The 24,826-nt window shown below is 43.4% G+C and overlaps 2 protein-coding genes across 3 annotated transcripts in view; both read right to left on the minus strand.

The window, feature by feature from the left end:
* Positions 1–434: 434 nt before the first annotated feature.
* Positions 435–15,457, minus strand: LOC310802698 (F-actin-capping protein subunit alpha-2). Its single transcript, XM_083667224.1, has 10 exons — positions 15,404–15,457; positions 8,288–8,351; positions 6,717–6,768; positions 6,497–6,560; positions 5,312–5,518; positions 4,306–4,385; positions 2,350–2,428; positions 2,183–2,254; positions 1,814–1,876; positions 435–1,517 (listed from the first exon to the last, which is right to left on the minus strand). Exons 1-10 carry the CDS (start codon positions 15,440–15,442, stop codon positions 1,377–1,379), a joined length of 861 nt encoding a protein of 286 aa, XP_083523350.1. The 5' UTR covers positions 15,443–15,457; the 3' UTR covers positions 435–1,376.
* Positions 15,458–21,936: 6,479 nt separating this feature from the next.
* The window catches only part of met (MET proto-oncogene, receptor tyrosine kinase), a 47,403-nt gene continuing 44,513 nt past the window's right edge, over positions 21,937–24,826 (minus strand). For both annotated transcript variants that reach the window (XM_083666077.1, XM_083666076.1), the window contains one exon: positions 21,937–24,209. In XM_083666077.1, coding sequence (XP_083522203.1) covers positions 23,984–24,209 — 226 coding nt within the window. In that variant the 3' untranslated portion in view covers positions 21,937–23,983. The remainder of the gene's footprint in view (positions 24,210–24,826) is intronic.

Genomic DNA, 24,826 nt, shown 5'->3' on the forward strand with positions numbered 1-24,826 from the left:
TTTTTTTAGGAAGTCAGTCCAGTGGTAATCCTCTTCAAGACCAGGTACAATTGCCCGCAGGTCAGTCTGAAAAATTGTCGAGTCCTGACAAGAGCCCTTGAATCAACATGTTCAGTCAACGCTGTCGATACTCAATATGCTACTTAATCATACACCAGTTGTGTGTAGTCATGTATACCAAGTTGGCTGAGGGTATCTCTATAAATTCAGCTGTTGTAATATTTAGCATAACATCAATGTTCTTACTAAAACAACAGGCTTCTTTTTTTGTACCGTCACATACATGTGGTAAACAGATGTAGACAAATAGGCCAATACGTTTAACGTGAGTGATTTGTAGTCCAATCTGGAAAAGGAAAAAAGCTTGCTACACACACAGTACTCAACCTTCATTCAAGAGCAGAACTCGATCAAAAAAAGTATGAGTGAGTCAGTAAGTAGAAAATTTGTCATTTAATGCAACATAAATGTGACTGAATTACAATTAATCTCAAGGAAATAAATCACCAAACTGACAGACAGGATGTTTAATACAGGTATATTATATATTACAATGTGCCGTGTTATAATACAGTCAGGTCTTGTTTTAATAAAAATAAGCACTGGGGGAGGTGGGGGGGGGGGGGGCGGTGATACTTTTAATTTTTTTGTAAATTGAACATTATGCACATAAGTAGCAATTAAAGACTTGTTAATTAAGCTTGTCAGGGTATTGTTTTTCTCCCTTTGCTATGTGAGAGTTCAGAGGTTGGAGACTTAGCCTGCAATTCAGCCAGGAGGGTCGCAAGCTTGAGAGATTTTCACGTATGGGGCAAACCGTGGGGGAAGTACCAATACGAGGGAAAGAACATCAAGTGGTCGACGAAGGTGACTGCTTGTGCAAAATATGTCATGAAAATACGAGCCAATGCACACAGGGACTCTAACAGTATGGGACAGTAACCATGTTGTAGAGGATTCTTCTGCCTTAGCCAATAACGTTCTACTGTAAATGTTTACAGAAAATCTTCAAAGTATTTGTTTCACCATGTGTTTTTCCTCAGGTCAAAGGAAAGGTGTGGTCTCACCACCATAATAAATATTGCACACCTGACATACTGTATCCGGGTGTTTTGCATATGAGGTCCCCTGTCCTATGAACTGTTTCCTCAGCATCCTATTTTTCCCCAATAACATGATTATCATCATTATCTATGTATTATACAGAGATTTTAACAGTGTCTGTATAAAAGCATTAATAAAAGTAGACATTTTAAGTGTAATGTTTGACGTTTTTCGTGAGACCAAATATTTTTTTTCCCCCCATTTTTTTCTCATTTGTACAAAGACGATACAACAATCCAGTCATGCAATGTTGTCTGTTTTTTTGTTTGTTTTCAAGCATTCTGCATCTCCTTGCCGATCTTGTAGCTCAGGATCTTGTTCCAGTCAATCTTGGTGCGTGTCACGGGGAGCTGGCGGCGTAAGGCTTTGAAGGTAGTGTCCGACATGGTCTGGTAATTCTCGTTGATGGCGGTCTGAGGGGGAAAGAAAGGACTTTGTTGCTGCAATATGAACACCACCAGATAGGAACAGTGGTACTCGGTAAAGGTTTGTCAAAGACCGATGCTACCCAAGAAATAAGAATCGGTTGTGTCAGAATATTCTGAAGTGGCTTATAGTACTCGAGGTAAGACAACAATGTTGGAGAATCATTGGCCTTCAGGAATATTCTATAAAATATGAAGAGAGCCAATTCATAGTATTTGGACACGGCCATCATCACCAGTAACAATGGTTTGGTCAAATGTTTATAAGCCGATTATAAACATACCTGGTAGTCATTCTCTGCAGCCTCCATGATCTTGATGAACTCCTTTGCAGTTGCGGCTTCATTCTGGAGGGGGAGGGAGTGACAGTGTCAATGAGGATGATGATGACTGTTATTCAAACATAATCATTATAAATAATATGCTCATACGTCCTGATAAAATTATAAAAGTGTCTCAGGTAAATACTTGGCTCAGACTGGTTGTTATATCTGAAGGAGGGGTCTGAATCTAAATTGATGTGGTACACGTCATCCATAGATCCTATTTCCCTGTCCTATCCAGCAAACTTTACACTTCTTCCACAACCGCACATACATGAACATGCTTTGATGCATATTTCTCTGTTTCAGTTCCACTTGCGATGTACTCACAGAAATGGACATGGACTCCTGAACCTCTTTGTGGCTCACCAGCTGAACGTTGCCATCCTCATAGTAATGAACCTACAACAAGCCAGAAAATACTTGTCTAAGTTCACATACAGTTTGGAACCCAATAATGCACAAACACACACATGCACAAAGACACACACACACACCTGGATTTTCATGATTCCTGCCACTTGAGTGGTAGAGGGGGTGACGGTGAATTTCCACTCTGACCTCCAGCGTCCGTTCCTTTGAAGAGTGTGAAAAACAAACAAAGACGAAAAAAAATAAAAATAATTAGGAATCATGCAAGCAAAGCTTTCTGATAGCAATTAAGCTATATCTTCCCATTTCAAAGCTGATCTATCCTTAAAAAATATATATATATAATGGCAGAAATCACCCGTGGGCCTGATTGGACCACCCGGCGGGGTGACAGGCAGTGGTCCCTGCCACGTTGACTCCCGATTTACAGCAGAGCGACGTTTGTGTCAATAGGAGAAAGTGCCGCAATTTGATATTTCATCCAAGTGTTGAGGTTAACAGTGGAATTTGAGAAAATGTTTTAGTATGTTGTGCTGTTGTAAGCGAATTGGATTTAAAACGCCTCAATCTTCATTGCATATCGATGCAAATATTAGCTAGCAAGTGTGTAGCGGAGCAGACTCCCAATTGACTCCATTTACATTTACGACATTTAGCGGACGCTTTCATCCAAAGCGACTTACAAGTGAATCAGTACAAGTGAATCATCTATACATCAGTCATCATAAGAAAAAGAAAAAAATCGGTGCTAGGACCAAGGGCCATTGGTGGTCACAATGCTAGAAGAAGGAAGGATTACTTTTATTTTTTTATTTCTTTATTATTTTTTATTATTATTATTATTATTATTAACAGTAGGCTCCACTACTACGCTCTGACTGTAGCAAGCACACGTTGCCCACGACACACACAAGTCTCAGTGCAGTGGAAAGCATTGCTGAGGCAATGTATAGAAATATAATCCCGAAGTTACAGATGGGGCTGTCAAAGCAGTATTTGGATACTTCAGTGTGGTGTCTTTTTCCACTCTGCTTTTTTTTTAAGGCTGCCGTTTCAGGTACCAAAGCAGCGTGCCTCACTTTTCTGTAGGCAGAAGCGCGTCCTTCCCATTGAAAACAATGGGGGAAAGGGAAAAACGCACGGCCCTATTCATTACTTGCACCTACGTCAGTTTTGCTGTGGTACACAAGCCCATAGGGACCACTACACTACAATCCAAATATTACTCAATAGGTATTTGTTAACAACACTGCATCCTATGCTGCAATTTCTGCAGTGCATTTGTTCATGGGGTCTCTACTTGGCAGTAGTCACAGTGGACAGTATCTCTGGGCAGTAGTCACAGTGGACAGTATCTCTGGGCTGTAGTCAGTGTGTTTCAAGTCTCTCTCATAAAAGTGTCTGCAGTGCTGTCTCGCCTCACTACACTTTGTAAGCCCAGGAATGTTTGGGATCGCGTACGACCACACAATCTAGTAGACGCAGCAAGTAAAAGTGGCCACCTAGAATGCTTGAAAGACCAGGATGTCATACTGCATTCACCGAAAAAACACAATCAGGGACCTGAAATAGGTAGTGCAGTACTCCTGCAGTAGAAGTATTTAGTATGTTACCTGATTACAGTTCAAGTCCGTCCCACCAGGTAGTAAACAGGATACAGGAAGTGAGATCACAACACTCAGTGTGTTTACTAAGCTCAGTAAAACCACCCGCAAAAGAGGATTGGCACGGTCCTTATCCAATTATTATAACCTGATCAGGGGCAGCTCAACAAGGTAATGGGGGCCGACGGTCTTTAAACCCACAGGCAAAGTTAAGCACCAAGCAAAGCAAGCTTAGTCTGAAGAGTCTGGTTTGTAAACCAAACAAATTAGGGATTTGTAGGCTGAGATTGAGCTTGATTCAGTCTGGAGACATACTGGAGTGAAACCTTATTTTTTTAACATAATTATAGTGACTGCAACTCTTCTTTTTGTCTCTTCTAAGGGCAAATTAAATTAAACTCAGTAGGATTCACTCCCAAGAGCAAGAGAAAGAAAGAAAGATTACATTGAACAGGAATGAATGAAGATTTAACATACCAGAAGTTTTTTGGTTGAAACTGATGGCACTCGATACACACAATGATAGTTTGGTGTCCGTCAATGGTTTTCCCGTAAATCTAAGAAGAGAAATAAGACATGTCTTCAGCAAGCGGTAGGAAGGATGCACTTATACAGTAGTGGAACAAGGCCTAGGACTGTCAAATCAGTAATAAATTCAATGAAGAAAACAACAAAATAATGTACTAATCTACAGTGTTCCACCACAGCATTGCTGAATACGTTATTCTAATTGACTAAGGGGGCTCTCTAGAGTGTACATTATTATGTAAGGGACAATGAACAACGAGGTGTGCACTGACAGGGAAATAATCCACGATGTGGAGGTATAAAACAGCCTTAAAATATCTTGCCGTTCATTATCCCTTGCTTAGACCAGGGCCTTAGTCCCCCCTCTCTGTACAGTGTAAAGTACTGTGAGCACCTGGAAGACCATTAGCTACATGAGTCCAATCCATTACCAATAAAATGCACGGTTCAGACACCACAGAGGTAATGCTCCTATCGTTTACAACACCGAAGGAGATAATGATGCACTTTCAGATAATGAAACAGCCATGGACTGCAGTGAATTAATGTGTCCCAAAGCGTATCTGCACCATGCATCTAAAATCTGAAACGTTGTCCGTCTTTCTTTGTTAAAGGGGCTTTTTAAATTAAAGATATATTGCTATAATTCTATAAATATAAAGATGTAATTGAAGAATAGAACTTATAAATGCCGTATGAGCTTAGTTTAACTGTCTTACACCAACATGGACATTTAAGCTTGTTTTACTCCATTGTTTGTAAACAATGTATTTACAACGAGGATGGAAAGAGTGAGTAAAGGAACACGGCTTCGGCCTGAGGTGAAAAGCCTACGAGTGGCCACTGGGTGGTCCCAGATACGGCACAGACTTCATTGGAGAGGGAAAGAGTGATGCTCTTTGCGAGTACATTTGGGCTTAAAGTGAAGTGATTATTGACCACTGGTCCCACGTACGGTGCAGACTCCGCTGGGGTAATGCTCCTTGACGTAGGCCCTGACGGCAGTGTCCACAGCGCCCCTCCAACCCTCCATGGCTCCGTCCACGTCGTGGGGCCGCGGGTCGCTGGCCTCCTTGCGCAGGTGGTCGAACTTGAAGGAGATCTTGTTCTTGGGGTCCAGGACCCGGCCGTTGCCCAGGTCGCCATGTTCTGTGATTAAGACCTAGAGAGAGAGAAAGAGGAGAGGGAGGGGGGAAAGAGAGAGAGAGAGAGAGACAGACAGAGGGGGGAAGGAAGAGAGAAGAGGGGGAGAGAAAAAGATAAATGGCAGAATCAAGAAAAAGGAAAACTTGACACATGGGTGAAAAATGAAAAACATAATGGAAGTCATCCTATGGAGCAATGGTTGGTTGTAAACAAAGTAGCAGGCTAGCAGTTATTTGGTTGTCAAGCTAGTTTTTCAATGGTTCATAACTGTGCCAACTGCCACTTTTCTGTGCATTACATCAGAACAACACAATACTGAAGTCTGTCTGAAGGGAGAATTGAATTTCAGACAACATTGCTATTCAGCATGACATACAAACACTATTCTCTGTGTTTAGGAGTTTCTTACACAACAATTAAATTGCGGGGCATTGGAAAAATGCATGGTAAAAGAGGAATTATTGCTTGTATTGAAAACGTAGAAACAATACAATCTCTGTGACATTCAATTCACTCAAGGCTAGTGTTGCTCTCCTGGTCTGTTTGCAAGTCATCAGTGAGCTTTCTGAATACACTGACTTTCTTTCATGAACGTAGTTCTCCCCCCAAACCCGTGACTCTGTGTTCATCATCCCTACAGTCTCCTGTTTGTTTCAGGAGCTAAGCTAAGAGGGTATTTGGCAGTAGCATCCATAGGCTACAGCTTTATAATGTGAAATCCAGTGCAAATCCAATGCCGCAGACAATGGGTGCGTGGGTATTGTTTGAAGTGGACTCCTCTATTTTTCTAGTTTATCTGCGCTGCATATGAAAGCACATGACATGTGAAACCAAAATAGTGGATGCTTGCTTAGAATCTGCCTTCACCTGTGAAGTTTTCTAACATCTGTGCAGATGAAGGAGAGGATATGAGAAGAGGAAGCCACTTTAGGATTAATGGAAAGCACCCTTAAGTCTATTGTTTGTGTGTCTGTGTGGCACAAGTGAAACTTACCTGTTCCTCGTATCCCTCGATTTTCACTGGGGTAAACTGGTCCACGTTGTACTGTGCAAATGCACTACAGAAGGGAACAAGTAATGGTTAAAGGTTAAAAGGGGAGGGTAATTTTCATGAACAAAACAAGACTTTTTCCTCCAGTTAATATACTCCCTCACTTTCTTTGGGCATTTATGAGTGGTTGAGGGGGAACTGAACCAGAGATGTGTTCACTTACTGCGCTGCACCTTCCCTGAGAAGATTGTCATTGTTGAGCAGCAATCGCACATCTGTGGGGAAAGGCCACAACCACACGTCAAAGCTCAGAACACTGACGTTACTAAAGACCAAACCAGACAAGGCAAGTTGATACACTGTTAAGGAGTGTGAAATCAAAGAGAGATGAAGGGGGAAGGGGGTTGTCACAGTGGACCAGGGGAGAGGGGGGGGGGAAGGGGTGGGTGTGTGTGTCGGGCTGTGATAAGGAGGAGCAGACAACCCCCCGGCGCTCCTCAGAGGTGGCGGTGCTAATCGTGGCGGGGATGGATTAAAAGAATTAACACACACAAACACTCTCGTGCGCACACACACACACGGCCGTAGACATCCCCCTCAGTACAGTCTCTTTATGATGGCTTTTTAAAGACTTTACCCCCTTCACACACACACACACACACACACACACACACACACACACACACACACACACACACACACACACACACACCTCTATTCCACCCCCTTCTCTCATTCCGCTGCTCTTTTCACCACATCAACTGACTGTCTGGTGCTTAAAGGGGCTCCCCTCTCCCCTCTGACGGTGGGAAGGCGGCGCTGGCAGGCAGCAGTGAGTGTGAATGTGTTGAACAGGCTTTGGGTCACTGTCCTCAGCCTGCCCTGTATGTGCCCCTACGCTGTGGGCCAAACTCTCAAGAGCTGCTCTACTGACTGTATGACCTAGGAGAGGAAGGGATGAAGAAAGGGAGAGAGGAAGGTGCGGTTGAGGGAAAGAGAGAGAGAGAGAGAGGGGGGGGGGGGGGGGGGGGGGGTACAAGCGCCCGCCACACCACAAGCCTTGAAGTGAGCATGGGTATCATAACATGACATGACTGCTGTTTATATTCTATTTATTTTTAAATGTATTGTCCTCTGTGGCACTGTCACTTTTGCATTTCACTGTATACGTGACAAATAAAGAATCTTGAATGACATGCATGCTTTAGAGGTAGACAATGCACTGTCAAATAAATTGTGCATTTTTACCAGACAACAATGTAGTGAAGTACCACGTCGGTCATCGCCTACAGTTTAGTAAATTAAACAATAAAACACAATGGTAGCTAGTCTATCCAGCAGTGGCCGAATCTCAAAAGTATTTCCTCAATCTTCGCCTTCTTCTCAAAACCCATTGGAAGAATGTCTATGGATCCCTTCTCTCAGACCTTCTCCTCCAATATGTTTTGAGAGGGTGAGGAGACAGGATGTAGGGAATCAAGGAAAGGCCTTTGAGATTTGATCAGTGTCAAAGCTAGCTAGCTAGCTAGCTAGTCTAGCTCGCGCCTCCCACGATTGCTTAATGCAAGAGGATGTTGCTGGGTTTCTGTCAGTTCTGCAGTGTGTGGTGAGATGTCATCTGCGGGTTAATCTGTGGCATACCATCTCTTCCAGCCAAATGTCATACGACAGCCTGTAATTGCAACGTGTGATTCTCATAGTATCCAGGCGTCAAGTTGTTGCATAAGACTCACACACACAAGCGCACACACACACACACGCGCGCACGCACACACACACACACACACACCTCACCATTGAAAACTTCATTGAACTCTCCCGGTGGGGCATGGATGACAAAGTTTGCTGCTATGCGTACCTGCGAAAACAACAACAACAAAAAACACTTTTAATGGCACTTTAGGCAGAAATACAGGCCAGTAGCCTTCTATTACAAGGCTACCACACATCTCTTTTACCAGTGAGTCACAGAGTCAACATTAATCTGTTCCAAATCTTGGACTTCTCATAATGTGTTGACTGAGGTTAGGTCAGCGGAAACATAAAAAGCAAAAACAGCACAGTTGATAACATCAGGTAGGCCTAACCTGTTTACCGTATAAGGACATTTTTGGCTTTCAGAAGGAGGTGGGGGGTTTCCCTTGAATCTTAACTAGTTTCATCAGTTATTAAACACAACGTGAAGTAACCACTCTCGCTCAACAATTCACATTCTCTACTTCACAACCCAGATAAGTCACACATGAAGATGTCCTTAACATCCCAAACCAAACTCTCAGGTCATTTGTAATACTATTTAGAGGAACTACATTTTCAGCCCAAGTCCCAGAGTTTGCCACATGGCCTATTTCCATCCATGTTTGCAGTTCAGTGAGACTGTGGTTAATATTACTGTTTAAAAAGCTAGGCACAACATGGAGGGCACCTAAACCATCTGTACTAATGTAGTATGCCCTCCCCTTGTCTTAATTTTCTGCTATTCTTACAGTAGTTCCGGCTTTGGAGGGTGGAGGCACAGAGTTAAACCACACTCTTTCCATCCTGCCACCAACCAGAGACCTTCTCTGACTCTCTGCAATGTCTGCCTGAGCCATCAGTCTCTGTCCCCCACTTCCTGTTTCAAGGTCACATGTGAAACTGACAGCAGCGGCAGCCCCTCCCTCCCCTGCGTGGCTCACGACCATATAAGGGCATGAAAATGTACTGAGGAGCCTAGTGCAGTGTGCCAGGGTGCTGTGCCTAGGCTAGGTCCCCCCTGGCCTGACAGGCTGGGAAAAAGGGGGTAGGGGTGGTGTGTGTGTGTGTGTTTGTGTGTGCGTCCCTTGGCCCTTGTTAGTGGTGAGTGTGAGAGCTTTGGTGCTCACTCAGACTGATTCTGACTAATGAATGATGATATGGTGAGAGGAAGGGAGGCGCTCTGGGACGTGTGTGTGTTGTGTTTAAGTGAGTGTTTACGTGTGAGGTTGTGTAGGCCTATGTTTTGGAGTGTGACCTACTCTAGAGCAGTATAAAATATGTACTGGGTGATTGTACAGTGCGTGTGTGTGTGTCTTGCTCAGGCAAATGTGTGCGCATTGATGAAATCCCTAAGGAGGAGCAATTTGGATTCGGGCGTCCCTCATTGTGCTTGAGAGCAATGTAAACAAACATTCCACGAAAACACTGCCTGACTGAAGGACTTTTTTGGTCATCCTTGCAACAAAGAAAACACAAATCACAGCTCAAAGGACTTTCTGGTCCAATAAAGGCTTACACATCAATTAATCTCATACACCACTGCCACGTGACTCATCCAAAGAGTCCCCATAACAATATCAGAACCACTTGGAGGCACAACATCTACTCAGGCTAAATAAAGTCTGATTTGATTAAAACAAATTAAGACTCTATTGCCAGTCGGTCTCCTTTCAACAGCTGAGCCCTTCTAACGTAAATGCTCTAGTTGAGGCTTAATAACTATAATATCATTATTACTTGGCTGGCTTCAGTAGAGTGACATGATACGCTTGTTAGGCGTAAATAAAAGCTGTGTGGCACTTCATCAGGACTGTATTGGCCGGCACAGTAGAACAGCTGTTTGTCAGGAGACAATGCAGGACTTCTTTAGCACCCCCATCCCCCCCCCCCCCCCCAAGCACACATAGATATAGTGTAGATAGAAACTATACGGTAGAAAGACCTGAATAGCACTTGGCACTTCAGCATGACCCATCAGCTCCTTCTAGGTAACACCTATCAGATCTATGAATAGCAAAGTCATAAGGAAAATTAGCTAGGGGTTGACATGGAACAGGAACGTCTTTGATCGGAGGAAAGCGTCCGTATGTGGTTTAGGCACAGTGTTTGTACAATGTATGAATAAGGGGTGGTGGTTTTGTGAGGCCAGGTAGGGCCTTGGTCAAAGCCTCAGATGAGAGAGGTAATTACAGGGTTTTTCGCTGCCATAAACCTAGAACTCACCCCCGAAAATAAATTGGGTTTGTAAACACTTGCTTTCAAAATTGCTATAAGGGTCTTTACACCCTGCTTAGGAACATATCTCGGCCTAGGTTAAAACACTGAAGAGCGAGACAAGGATGCCTGGAGGCTCACCTAGCTCTGTGACATGGCATTTGCCTCGGTCACTGGTCCACAGGTGTGAAGCTGCCTGTGTCACTTCTGAGGACCTGGCCTAAGGCAACAAGGGAGGGAATTTGACTGCCCTGCAATTGGGACTCTCAATTTGACTTCCAACGCCCATAACACACACACAGTCCAAGCTTAAAATGAAGTGTATCGACTAACCCTAACAGCAGCAGGGAGAGGAAATTGGCAATCATCGAGGAAGAGGTGAACAATCTTCGATACTATGCCTCTGACGAACTGGCTGTTTGGTGTGAGAGAGCTGGAGCTGTCTTGCCTGCAGTGCAAAGTGAAACATCACACCACATCTTGTGGCGGTTTGGATGAATACCCGTTATACCCTCTCCAGTCACACCCAGACAGGCACACACACTTAGGTCATTTCACAGGAACACTATGAACAGAAAGGCTGATAGTCCCATAGTGTTGTGACTGTACTGAGAAAGAGGTTGTTGTTGTTCTTGCCATTCTACTGTGGACATTTTCTTCCTTTCCGAACATGGGCTTTCATCTTGTAGGCCCATTTCATTTCCAGTTCGGCCATGCAATGGGGCCCATTCTCGATTCTAATCTCACAGTGCAAACTCAGGATCAAGACAAACCCACTCGAAAGCATGCAGACAAACATAGGCTAGCTACACCCAAGCACGTCTGTACGGGAAAAAGAAAAACACACTTATGCATGTTCGCAAATGTAACACATGCTGTGTGAAATAACGTATTCACACAAACACACACAAAGCCCCCCCGCCAGACCATAGTCTTTGTAAGCTCCTGGACAGACACCAGCTGGGCCCCCCTCTCTTCCTCCAGTGTGTCCCTACATCCAGACTCTTAGGAGCACCTCTTATTCCAAAAGGCACAAAGCTCCAGCGGAACCATCTTTTAATCCCAAAATCAACACCTCTTTATCAAGACACTGGCAGATCCTAAACCCATGGGAGGGGGAGGTAAATCTGGCCTCCAGGCATTTTAGGTAAAAGACTGCATCATCAAGGCTTTGTAAGGGGTTTATCCCCTTTTCTGGCAATTCTCCATCTCAATACTTTGGATAGAAAGTGAATGTGTGCCTCAAGAGGTCTTACAGAAAGGCAATGTACAGTCTTAGAAGCTGCACTGGGCCCACTGTTAATGCCACAGAGGGAGTTGGCGGAAAGAATAATCCACCAACGCAAAAAGGAGACTGGCTGTCTGCTGTCGCTTGGGTTTACCTGCGATTTAAAATGTGCCAACTGGACCAGAATCTGTTAAAAAATAGGAAAAAGGGACGCAAGAGCAGAAATGTATTGATGCAAAGCCTTTTTTTCTTTTTTTTTACCTTGAAGCTTTGTCAAATTCTGAAGTATTGTTGTCTGTCTCATTGGACATACATTGCTATTAGAGATGAAGGACATTTCTATTTCTGCAGAAGGCATGAGGACATCATTATCATTGGGTGTTTCGTTTTGTCCACCTCAGCCGTCCTTCTTGGGCCTACTGAACTTTGGGTTCAACCAGATATGGCGGTGGCCTTCTTGCCCTGGGTCCAGTTACTTTGCCAAATGCGATGTCTCCCCTAACGTTGCTAATCTGGGTTCCCCTAAAAAAAGTACTGGACACCAAAACACGCCACGTCAGACCTCTGTTGGTTTCAAGTCATTGGTGTTCAGCCAGCCCAGTATGCCACTTACAATAACAACATCTAGGGGAGAAACAACAAAATGGGTGTTTAATTGTTTATACTGTATGCAGGCCTAGGCCAGGCCTATTTTATATCTGGGGCTGTTTGCAGACTGAATACATGCAGCACCACAGGGGCTGTGTCTCCCCTCCATATCCCAAGCTCTGACAGCGGAGTAAACACGTAGAGACAAGAGAAGTATTCCTCAGGCCTCACATTCTTCACAAAAACATGCACACAAGGGATAGAGCAACTGAGCCTGCCTGGAGGAAGACAGAAGTCTTCATGGGAGGTAGGGTTGGGCGATATACACATTTTCGTACCTTCTTACCTTCCTGGCAAAACACCCTGGTATACAGTAATACCCCGTTCTCAGTCAATTTTAATTCCAACTGTCGCTAAAACTAAAGTTTTCACAGGTCTGGCCATTCTTTTACTCTATTGTCCGAGTACTCAGGTCAAATCATTGATTGTAATCGTTGGGGTTGCCTATTATTATTTTACAGTTTTCCTTCAATTCTACGCCTCTGTCTCTCTCAACATTGATAACTGATTGAATAACAAAATTTATTTTTCAAAAGAACATCAAATTAACCTGTGGGGATTTTTTCCATGCTCTGATAACTGCTGAATTTAAAAACATCACTAAAGGCATTTACTATAGTATGAACAGTAGACCACACAATATTCAGATTTCGTAACAAACTACAAAGAAATTGAGTTCTTACGGCATTGAAAATCATACCAATGGTATTTTAAAACACCCCGGTATTCGGAAATATACCATCCCAACCCTAATCGGTGGTTCAGAGGTGGAGCCATATCAATGTGCTTTTCTGTTTGGGACTGTATCCAGAAAAAAGGACTCAACTCAAATTGGGATAGTGAGCAATACGTATGCTACTTATACAGTATCAGTGGATTTTTACAACATGAGAAAATAGTCACATCTTGCTCCAAGAAATTATGGTGAAAGATTGAAAAATAAGTCCTTTCATGCATAAAAATAGACCATTTCAATAAAGCGAAACTCAAGCCAGAACAGATGTCACCTGGCATGTGCAATTTTAAAAAAAACATTCTTTTGATACTGATAACGCACCCGTCTCCAATTAGCCAATTTACCGATAACACCCAAACACACAAGTTCACAGCTGCAAAGTAAGTAAGTAAGCTAACTGTTGGATGCTTGAAGAGTCAATGAAAGCTAAAAGACATGTGATACGGTTGAGGAGGTATGAACGTTTGACACCCAACAATGTTGGGGTCAGATTGTGGCCAATCTGAGGTTTGCAAACTGGCACAGCAAGACAGCAGTTCACCTCCCCTTACAGTGACAACTCAGTCAAAGCGCTCTTATCAGTTAATTAGGTCTAACGAACTAGCCTAGTCCTGGCGAAAATTACTCAACATTTCACCAAAAATCACATCTCTTTGCTCTGAAAGATGAACCACTGCACTCTCCTTTAGGGCCTCCCCATGGACTGGTGGTTTCTTCTTACTCAAATGGGTACATCAACACAAAATGTGATGAAAAAAGGAGATGTACGCATTGGAATTGGAATTGCTTGTTTTGCCCATAATGAGGAAGCTGGCTGGCCTGCACCCGCAGGGCATTTGAAGGAGAAATGTCTTGTCGTCGACTCTTCCCTCTTTTAAATCATTTAAAGATTAGGCTGTGTGATTCTGTTTGTTCACTAAAACCCAAAGAGAGGGCTTTCTCTGTCTTTCCAAAATACCACAGCGATGTTGATACTTGAAAGAGCTGAAAGTTGAAAAGTCCCGTCCCCCCCCGCCACCCCGAGAGACAATTATCAGTCGCTTAGCAAAGATCAGTAGAAAAATAACTGGTAAACATCTTGGTAAATGTGACAGGACAGGTTTATCCATTGTGTATCTAAACCAGTGGCAGCAGATTTCAGCTTGCTTTCAGGAGAGACAAGATAATAACACAGTGTAAAACAGATGAGAGAAACATGTCTTGACCTCTGATAAGTGTCCACTGGATAACATTGTAAACACAATTGAGGCACTAGAACAGATAGTTGGCTACTGCCGGGGGAGTTGCTCAAGCATGTGAGGAATTGCAAGTAAAATGCACAAAATACCGAAATGCAACTACTATATTACCTTTACCTGTCTGTGAAGCCTATAGGCTATTACCTGACATGATGCATTACAGAGAGAGTACTGCAGAGTTCAGCATCACCACGTGATGTATGGACAGGTTTGGAAAATGTTGCTGTGTTAGGACATTGTGGTCCCCCACACCCAACTACTTTAATTAAATAGTTAGCTAACAGCTATTAGCTCATGCCTGATGGGGAAGATGCAGCCACACCCATTGGCCGCTGCGCTGTCAAAATCCTAACAAACTTCTGACGTAAAAGTGTTGAGGAGCAAATTCGTTGAAAGCTAAAATGTGCATTATTGAGCTGAACTAATGAATTGAGTTTTGGGTTGGTTAATTTACTATATCATTCCTTTTAAGGAAGTGATTTTACCCAGCCAAACATGGTCGGGCCCGCCCCTCTAGCCCCAGTGTGTATGTTGTTAGCTAGCTAGCTTTAGTGACGGGCTTTCCTGTTTTTGCCGACAAGCATCAACAATGAAACTACTTAGCTAGGCAATTATAGATGTCCGACACACGACCAGTAATAAACTGTACACTCTCCGTCAACGTTGTTGCAACACTAGCAAATAAGGCGGTGGCTACCTAACTAAGCCAGCTGCACGACTCTCATAGGCAGTAACTCAGAGCTAGCTAGCCTCCTCACGACACTTGACTGGTCACAAAGCGACAGATCTTTAGATCAAAATGAGAGCAAAGCGTTGGAAAAGAGGGTGATAGGTTAGCTTGGGTTGATTTGTAATATGCTCCATGGTTCCTATTTTAGAGTTAGGACCGTACAAGGAGTCTCCTTTTAGACTCGCAAATGAGCGGAAGTTGGGCAGAGGCTGCTGAGCTAAAAATAATAGACTAGCAGGGTTGGCGAGAGTCGCGGCCTGCTTTTTTGCACGGTGGTTTCGGTAAATGCATATACGGATCACAATAGACGCACATGCATCCCAAAGGTCTATCGTCTGTCCTACACTGCACAATTTGGATGATAAAAATGACATCTTACCTTCTCCTCATCAGATAACTGCTCTTCATGATCCGCCATCTTTTCTTCCGCTTGTCGAAGCCAAGTCTGACGTCATCATATGGGAGGATTCCCAACCCCACTACTGGTACTGGACCACAGAGACTGTGTTTCGGCAACATCAATCAGTTGCGTACCTGTTATAACTATCACTTGGACCTATCAGGGCAATTTTATCCCAGCTTAGAGAGAAGTACCTCACCTTGGTATTGCATCTTTAAAGAAGAGTTTATTGAAAACCATTAAGCAGATAAATCAAAGTCTATTACACACATTTGCTATTTGAGTACATCTATTCGTACACGTACGGTAAAGTGTCTATTTGCCGGTTGCTGTGGCTTTTTTATGAATGGACATTTATTCATGAATAATTGGTAGGCCAATGTGTTTGTTTATATTTAGTTTGGGAATATGTATTCTATGGTTACTATTCATCATGCATGCTCTATTTTACCACACTAGAGGGCACTCTAACCCCGCATTGTGGACAGTTCTTGCTTGATAAGTTATCTATTGAGAACTGTGAGACTGAGAACGTGTGTCACTGTGTATGAGTCATTCACATTCATGCTGTTGCTAAATAGATAAATAAATTAACTAAATAGATAACATGTAACGCAACACTTTAAAAAAAAAAAACGGCACCCAATATCTATTATTCACTGACAAAGAGAAAGACAGGGAACGAGAAAATAAATGGTATAGTTAAAAAAAAAACCAAAAACGTATTACTGTACTGGGCTGGCCTGGTTACTCTTCCAGTATAGTTGCTGAAACAGTGCTGGAAAGGACAATGTGAAAGGAAAATATCAGAGCAGCACAGTATGATTCGGGTCAGCCCTGTAGTGTAATTAAAAGCGCTGGATTCCCTATTAATCTATCAAGCAATCAATCTGAGTTCTTGTTCACCTGAGCAGTTTCTCCAGTTCAGTGTAATAGTCAGAATAGTGGGGTCAAAGATCAGTTGTTCATTCAGTGGGTTTTACTGCCCACTCTGATGGAGTTCCTTTTGCTCCTCACTGAGCTAGTCAAGTTAGTCTGATGTTGTTCCTGGGGTGTCAGCAGCTACAGGGGGTGTAGCACCTCAGTGCCCTCCCCACTCTGGAGAAGAAACCCGAACCCCCTCTCTTCTGCTGCTTCCTTACAGACTCCCAGCTCAATCCCAAATTGACCCTGTAAGCATTTGTTAGATATTAGCAGTACCACCAACTCTCTCAGATCTACACAAGTGTGTAGGGTGCTAGGAGTCGATTGGGGAATTGGGTGCTCCACCCATGAAGGAGATGTCTCAGCTTGTCTGAAATTGGACAGATAGGGGCATTCATCTGTGCATGACTGTGTTTACACACAGTGTGGCCCAATGAATCATCTTCTGCACTGAAAATGTTGCTTCTAAGTTGAGTTTTAGTTACGAGATGTTAATGTCATGTCATGTCGTGTTTTGCCGGTGGACGTCTATGATATGAATTGCAGGGAGCCAGTTAAAACATCATACAGTAGGCCTACCCTTTCAGTCCCTCTCTCAAATATTGTAATTTATACCTTCCTTTGAAGTGACTCAGAGCCACAAGTCGTGTGAAGCCAACATTCAACTCCTTTATTTGTTTAGGCGGGGTCATTTGAGAAGCAGTGTTGCTACTAATCTCTGATTACAGGGCTGGGACAGTGAATGGACCCATAACAGTAATCTGGGTCCTCTCATAGGCCCTAGTTTTTCTTCCATGTTTTCTTTTATGCTTTTGTTCTTCCTCTGAGGGAGAATAGAAGAGAAGGGGCCAAGGGGGTTGTCTTGACTTTAATCCTGTCTGCCATTATCCACCTTTTTACCTCATCCTAGCAAATCTTTCTCTTTTTCTCAGCTGCATGTGTAGGTGTGTGTGTGTGTGTGTGTGTGTGTGTGTGTTTGTGTGTTTGTGTGTGTATGTGTGTGTGTGTGTGTGTGTGTGTGTGTGTGTGTGTGTGTGTGTGTGTGTGTGTGTGTGTGTGTGTATGTGTGTTTCCCCAATCACACACCAGTGTACTGTTTTTAGTCTGCCAGTACTGGGACACTAACCCTAACCCTTTTTTTGGTGCTTTCTTGCTATTTCTTGTTGCTTATGGTAATATTTGCTAATGCCTTCCCCAGACAACTTACCCTAACCTTAACCACTTGAAGTTAATGCCTTATACTGCCTAACCTCCACGCAAGTCGTAATTCACGTGGTCAAGCATACATAAACATGGGTCGTATTCTGAAGCATGAACAATCGAAACATAACCGTATGGGCAATGAGATCAGGTTGGTTCAGTCCTATGTTCTTGTATATGAATTGATTTGTGCAAAAGGCCATACAGTACATGTTATAGTCTTTCCATCTAACCAAACAGTGATCCCTGACAAACACCTGACACAGATTGTCAGTGTTAGTTCAGCCACTGTACATGTGTTTTTGTATCAATATACCACAAGGACCATAGAGTAATCTACTGTCTACGGTACAAGATAATTTTACCTTTACATTAGTACAGCCCACCAGTGCAATACGTGGGTGAGTTATCACAGGGGTTCAAATACCAGGTGAGGCATTGAGGATCAAAAGGGGATTTAAAGCTCCATAATCTCTCTGGAAGTCTCATTCACTCATGTGCTGCTGCCATTGTGTTGACATGAGAGCTACTCATTACCTCAGGGACCAAAGCGCCCTTAGAAGCCGTTTCAATGCATCTCAAAAGGCTTCTGTGTGACTCACTGTCAGCCTCCCGTTAGTCACTCCAGATACCCGTTACAATGTCCTTGTTTAGATCATAATCAGCAGAAACACCCAATAGGAGTGAACCTCTATAGATTATTATGAAAACGTGAGAGTTTTTGTTTGGGGGAAAATCCACCCTCCTTTTTGTATTTCGTTATAATTATTTACACAGAAGGAGGTGAAGAGGCAAAGAAGACCCAAAGGAGCAGTGCTGACAGCTGGTGCATACACAGGTAACCATGGCGGCTGCTGAAAACCAGAGCAGCAGCAAATATTTTAAAAGTAAAGTGAAGTCCTTTCTATAATATATTGTAGCATAGTGGAGAATACATCATACTGTAGTACCCTGTGCCCATGTATAATACCTACTATAGTATTTTGCTGTGTATTGTAGTACCCTGTGGTGATAGTATCTACTCTAGAATTTTTTAGTATACTACCCTACACATTGTTGCCCCCTACATTTCAGAAGGTGCCCCCAAAACACAAGATCCTTTTACAATATTCTTGTATTGCTACCCAAGAGAATGGTGGAATTGTTCAGTTCAGCATTGTAGTACTGTTTTTTTTATACTTTATGTAATTCTTAATTTTGTAGCCTATTTTCTCACTCCTTCTGAGTGTCACTATGAGAAAAATCTCAATGGCTTCACATCAAAGTGTACACAGAAGCTGTGCCATTGGGTGCACTGAGATTATGTATCAACACCTCAAGATTCCAGGCTCCAGTCTTGGCTGCCTGCTTGATAGCTGTTGTGCTGGAATGAAGTCTACAGAAATGGAGATAGCAGAAGGTCCCAGAAAGCACCTCAGCTCCCCTCACCTCCCCCCTATTGGCCTCTTGGGACATTTGTGCCCCACATGCCTCGTTTGAGTTTTCATCGCCAGTCTGGATGTACCCGTACTCCCCGGACATTCCTTTGTGTGTTCATGTCCTGAACAGTATCATTTTAGTTCCTTTGGATATGCCAGTGTGTTTCAGACACCCAGTACTGTAGCTTTTCAACCCTGTCCTAATCCAGTTATTTTTTTTAAATGCAATTCTATGATATCGGAACCTTTAATGTTGTTCCACTTGTTAGATGTATTGCCTATATTTAATAAAACAAACAGAGATGTTACCCTTTTCCACCAAGCCATAGTCATACATTTGTTTTTAATTGGCTTATGACTACTAGGTATGACATATCTACTATTAGTTCATTATTCATACAGTCTGTCTGGCAAACCAAAGCTCTGAATATTCCTTCGAAATGGATGCCAAGAGTGCTACATCCAGATGTGTGTGCCAGTCAACTCTGGAGTAGAGCAATTACCAGATGCATAGCAACACAATCTTCCATACCAGCCTTTACTTTGTCTTTACTTTGCAGGGGCCAGGGAGGATGATAGAAAATGGCAGCCAGAACCCTGTAGTCATGGTAGATAGAACAACAAATGTATTCTACTCATGTCCAGGGCTATATCGGATGACCTTGGGAGAAGATTGTGTGTTGGAATGCGTGAACCAGGCCAAAAGCCTGTAGGTATGAATTTAAGATGCGTTCATCAGAAGAGCGAGGCCAAGTACTGAATTATGGATGAGGGTCCTGGATAAAATTGACAGTTTCTTGTTTGAGTGTAGATAGATAGATATTTTAGCGAAATCCCCAATTTGCTTCGGGTAAAGAGCGCTGCACACCACTACAACCATGTGCAAAGACTGTTTTGGTAATTTGGTGTCACTGCAAAGTGCATCTGCCACGACCAACGCAAACTTTGCACCAATATAGGTGAAGCAATAAATGAGAGTGTTCAGAGGGTTGGCAAGGGGAATGGGACAATTATCCATTCCATGTTCAATAATTGCCAACAGGCGAAAATAGACACTTATTTAATCATAACGGGCACAGCAGATGTCAGGGATGATCCCTCATACCACCAGTACATCCCCTAGAAAATATATGGAAGTAGGCCAAGTGTATCTTCTCACATTATGAAGTTCTGTACACTATATTCCCAAAAAACGATGAATGACCAATATTGAATGCATCAATCACCAATGAAATCATACTAATGAAATCATGCAACCATGCATGTCTTTTTTGATAGGGTATCAAATCAAAAAGGATAGTATCTTAAACGTTATCTACTGTACAGATTACAAATATGCATAACTACTTCATAGAAATATGTTTGGGAGTTGTATCAGGTGTAATAGTACTGAGCTGGAGCAAAAACCTGCACATTCTGTAGCTCACAAGAACTATCCTAATGTTGTCCTTTAGCAGCAAAATCAGCTTGGTGCCAGTAGGGGGCATCCACATCCCAAAAAACATCACTTCAAGAGTTATCATAGGTGATCTTTGATCTGTATTCAAACCTCGACACCCCCTCACACAGCATATTTGATGTTCTTCCAAATGAAAACAGCTATTCAAGCTATGAAATAATCATTGATAATGAACAGGCAACTCAGAGTTTTCCTGAACATTTTTATCTCGGGTCTCTCTCTTGCCAAGGCTCATTAGGGGCTTAATGAGTGTGTGTTGACTCAGTGGTCAGAATGGTAATGAGGTGGGGTTGGGTATCTTTATCAGTTGGCAAGGTATGGGGTGAGGGTGTGTGGGGGAGAGGGGGGTGTGGTGGTGGGAAGGGGACTTGTGTAGTGTGTGTCTGGCAGCTTGACATGCATACCCAGGGTGCTGATTCACCTGATGACACACACAAACACACATAGTTAGACGCATCTCATTGGTGCTATTGTACCAATCCCACACCTGTTCTTTCTTTGAACGTGTGTGGCAATGTTTGTCAGTGTGTGAGAGAAAGGGAGAGAGAGGGAAAAAAAAGAGGAAAAGAGACAGAGAGAGACACCACAGAGAGAGACAGACACACACACACACACACACACACACACACACACACACACGCACACACACAGTTTAAATGAGAAAAGATAGAGCCCAGCCATTCCAGAGTAACTGATTAGTACGTGGCTTAAGAGCCTCGGAACTGATAGGGCCTCTTCTATCTATCACCATATGAAGGCCTTTTAGCTTACAGCAGCGGGGCATTATAGAAGCACATTTAGGCCAAAGACAGATCACTCTAAAACCAGGGTCGCCAAGCAACTCCGCAAAGGACAACACTGAATGAAAGCCACGGTCATGGCTAGGCTAGACAAGGGGAAATGTCAAGCCTGTCTAGACAACAATGCCTAGGTCGAAAGAGGATAGGTTAAAGAGAGGTGAGGGGTCAAAGTTCACCGCGAGCCAATGAGAGCAGCGGTGAATAAGGACCGGAGAACAAAGCTAACAGGGTCAAGAGACAAAAGGTTAGGTCTATTCTACATACGATCAAACCTGGCACCCAGTCATTATTACAGGTCCACTACCATTCAAATGTAACTTCTTGAATAGGATTATCATGATTTACTCAGATGAACACATGGTTACTTTAAAAAGTGACCGACTACTTGTGGTATTCAAAGTTATTAAAAACAAGCTACTTCCTGGTATCATTGTCACTTACCTCCCCCCTTTATGCCCACTGAAACTGAATCCACTTGACTCCACCGAGGACAGACATTGTTCCACCCCCCCCCCCCCCCCACCCCCCTATATACCCTAATGGAAAATCTGAGACGAGGACTGTGTGAAGCAGGTAGTAATTATAACCAAACAAAACTCTACTGGTGGGTGCCTGTGTGACTGTTTCATGGACAGACTAGTAGTACATTACCTTGTAAAATAAAGGACATAAAAATATATTAAAATAAATTCCCCAGAGCCTCTCTAATGTTATAGCTTTATTACACTGAGTCTGACAACATAACGTAGTAACATGTACCATCATCATTTTCATAGACGATCCCAAAGAAACTGAGCTCATGGATACTCACACTGGACTGACAGTGTTGAGCACAGACATAATCATGGATTTACAAGCCATTTAGTTGCTAATAGAAAACAGGGAAAAAGTCTTGAGTTAAGGAAGTGAACAGTCTCGCTAGCTCCAGTTGTTCATCTATAGTTAGGGTGTGACAGCTGTTTTTCTGTGTGTACTGTGCTGTACCTACTGTACAATGGAGACCTGTAATGCAGTTAACATGTATATACACACCTCAGCGGAGGCTGGTGGAGGTGGAACTCAGTTGACAGGCTCATTGTGATGCATGGCATGGAATGAGGAATGATATCAAACACGTACTATTTCTCATTCCATTCCATGCATTACAATGAGCCAGTCTTCCGATTTCTCCCTCCACAAGCCTCCCTGACACACATTTACCACGGTAAATCATACATAGTAGACAAATCCAGATGCAGATCCCTTATCACTTTATACAAATGGCAGTGGTTCATTGAAACAAATTGATTGTTTGTTTGTTTAGTGGCTTTTGTTATTTTTTGTGGCACCACTGCTTGGTTCTGGCATTCCATTGGCCCAGCTTTGAGGCTGATTTTCAAATATAAAAAATATAGTACAGCACTTTTAACGTTTTTGCAAACATTCATATCTGTCCATTGCTGGCCTGAACATAACAGCAGCCATTTTAAAAGAGAAAAGCTACATAAAGCAAGAGCAAACTAGTAGCGTTTGACTTGAAGTGGCCTTAAAAACATGACTACATAGTATGACATAACATGACACCATGACATAACATGACATAACGGTTACAACACTTCTGCTGTGATGCTCAAGAGCATCAAACCATCAAAGGTTCAAGCACGGTTCAAGATATCACCATTTCACTGTCTAAAAACAGTAGCTGTTTAAAAGCGGGAGCTTGGTTTTCCTACATGATCTGTTTTGACATAATACTATGTCGACATTATGATGGGCCGTTTCAAGTCAAAACGTTAATAAAAGACACAAATACGATCGTTTCTCACTCGGAAAACATCTGTGGATTCCACACAGATGACTCACGGCGAAGCAGCGAGACGTTTCAAAGCACATCAAACGGTAAATCGTCAAAGATAATAACACACACACATTAAGTATCCAGTGTACTGCACTGTGCACAGGCAGCATGGCTTTCTCCACCCTGCTGCCAGCTACTCTATGCGTAGGCTAGCAAGAACGTCACCTGGAGCACCGAACACTAACAACAAAGGCAGGCGTCTTCATTCTGTCCGAGTGCGGGGCCCGGGGGCATGCAAGGTGTGGGGTGGGAGGGGGCATTCATTGGCAGTGCGGGGGCGTCACATTTTCATTATAGGCCTACAATACACAAGCCATTTATCAAGCATTCACATTTGTGGTGAGGAACAAAAACTCTCGCGTCCTCCACCGTGTCTCAAAGCACAGGCCACCCACTATCAAGGGGAGAAGTGTATCCCCCAAATTTATCCCGTTGACTCTTTTGACAGTCAGTCAGTCAGATGATGGGTTGGTGTTTTTTTTACGGCATTGTGCTGCGTTGACAGCGGCTTTGTTTCGGGTCTTTGAAGCAGCTCTCCCGCGCCTCTAATGGTCAGGGGGAGAGACAGGAGGGCTGACCTCGGGCTCCACGGTCCTGAAGGCGTCAGTTGGAGGGTCTTTACAGCTTAGGTCGACGAGGTCAGGTCGGCCTGAGAGTTCATCAAGGCCCCAGTCGTACAGTGATGCTTGAGAAAGTGGAAGGGAGTTGGTATATATACATACATACACGTATACACAGGCCAGTGTTCAGAAACTGTCTTTTCTCAGCGTCTTTTCTCACTCCAGTGTCTGTCAGTTACATACAGTAGTTCCTACGCGACCCAAATCTCTCCTCCCCAGCTTTCTGTCTTTCTCCCCTAAGCCCTCGTTCTTCCTTTCTCCTTGTCTACCGCTTTCTCTCCTTTCTCTCCCTCTCTCTCTCTCAGGTGCAGCAGTCGCGTTCCAGGGTGCCCTGAGAGGAAGAGGAGGAGGGGGAGATGAGGGAGGGGTAGGGGCTCATCTTGTCGATGTTGACGTAGGTGGTGTTGAGCAGGATGTAGTGCTCGCCGCTGAAGCTGGAGAAGATGCCGGAGATGCGGGACACCAGCTCTGTGAAGCTGGGCCGTCTCTCTGGCTTGGGGTGCCAGCACTCAACCATCACGTTAAACCTGAGGGGGGGGGGGGGCGACAGGGGAGGGTTAGGACGGGACTGATACAGAAAGGTAATGGTAATGTAAACTAGCTGACTGAGTCATCCCAAAAAGTGAAGATTTGTTCAAAAAAGGAAGTGAGCATATTATTAGTGGCTGGCCATGGTTGAAACATTGCCCGGTCTTTTTCCACTTGACTTGATGGTCTAAACATTGTCAAAGTGAAATGTTTTAACTGTGCATATTCATGAATGAAGAATCACAGGAATGCTTGTGAATCTCCATTCAAGCTCTGCTTTGAGCAGACTCGACGCTGTGAGCAGGCTCGGCCTTCCAACTCCCTCACCTGGAATCTCCTCCTGACTCAGGGAGATTAATAGACAGACCAAGATGGACGTTTCTACTATCAGAGATATATGTTGTTCTACAGCTTTTTCAGTATGTTTTGGTTATGACTCATCTCTTAGGGAGGATTTGAAGTCTGCAGTGCTCTGATGGATTTTCCAAATGTTCGGCCTCAGTAGTTCTATGGCTTATGTTGCTTATACAGCTCTCTCTCCCTCTCCCTCTCTCTCCCTCTCTCTCCCTCTCTCTCCCTCTCGTCTGTCTGCACATCTCTCTCCCTCTCATGTCTC

The sequence above is a fragment of the Argentina silus genome (assembly GCF_951799395.1).
Source record: "Argentina silus genome assembly, chromosome: 3".
Lineage (NCBI taxonomy): Eukaryota > Metazoa > Chordata > Actinopteri > Argentiniformes > Argentinidae > Argentina > Argentina silus.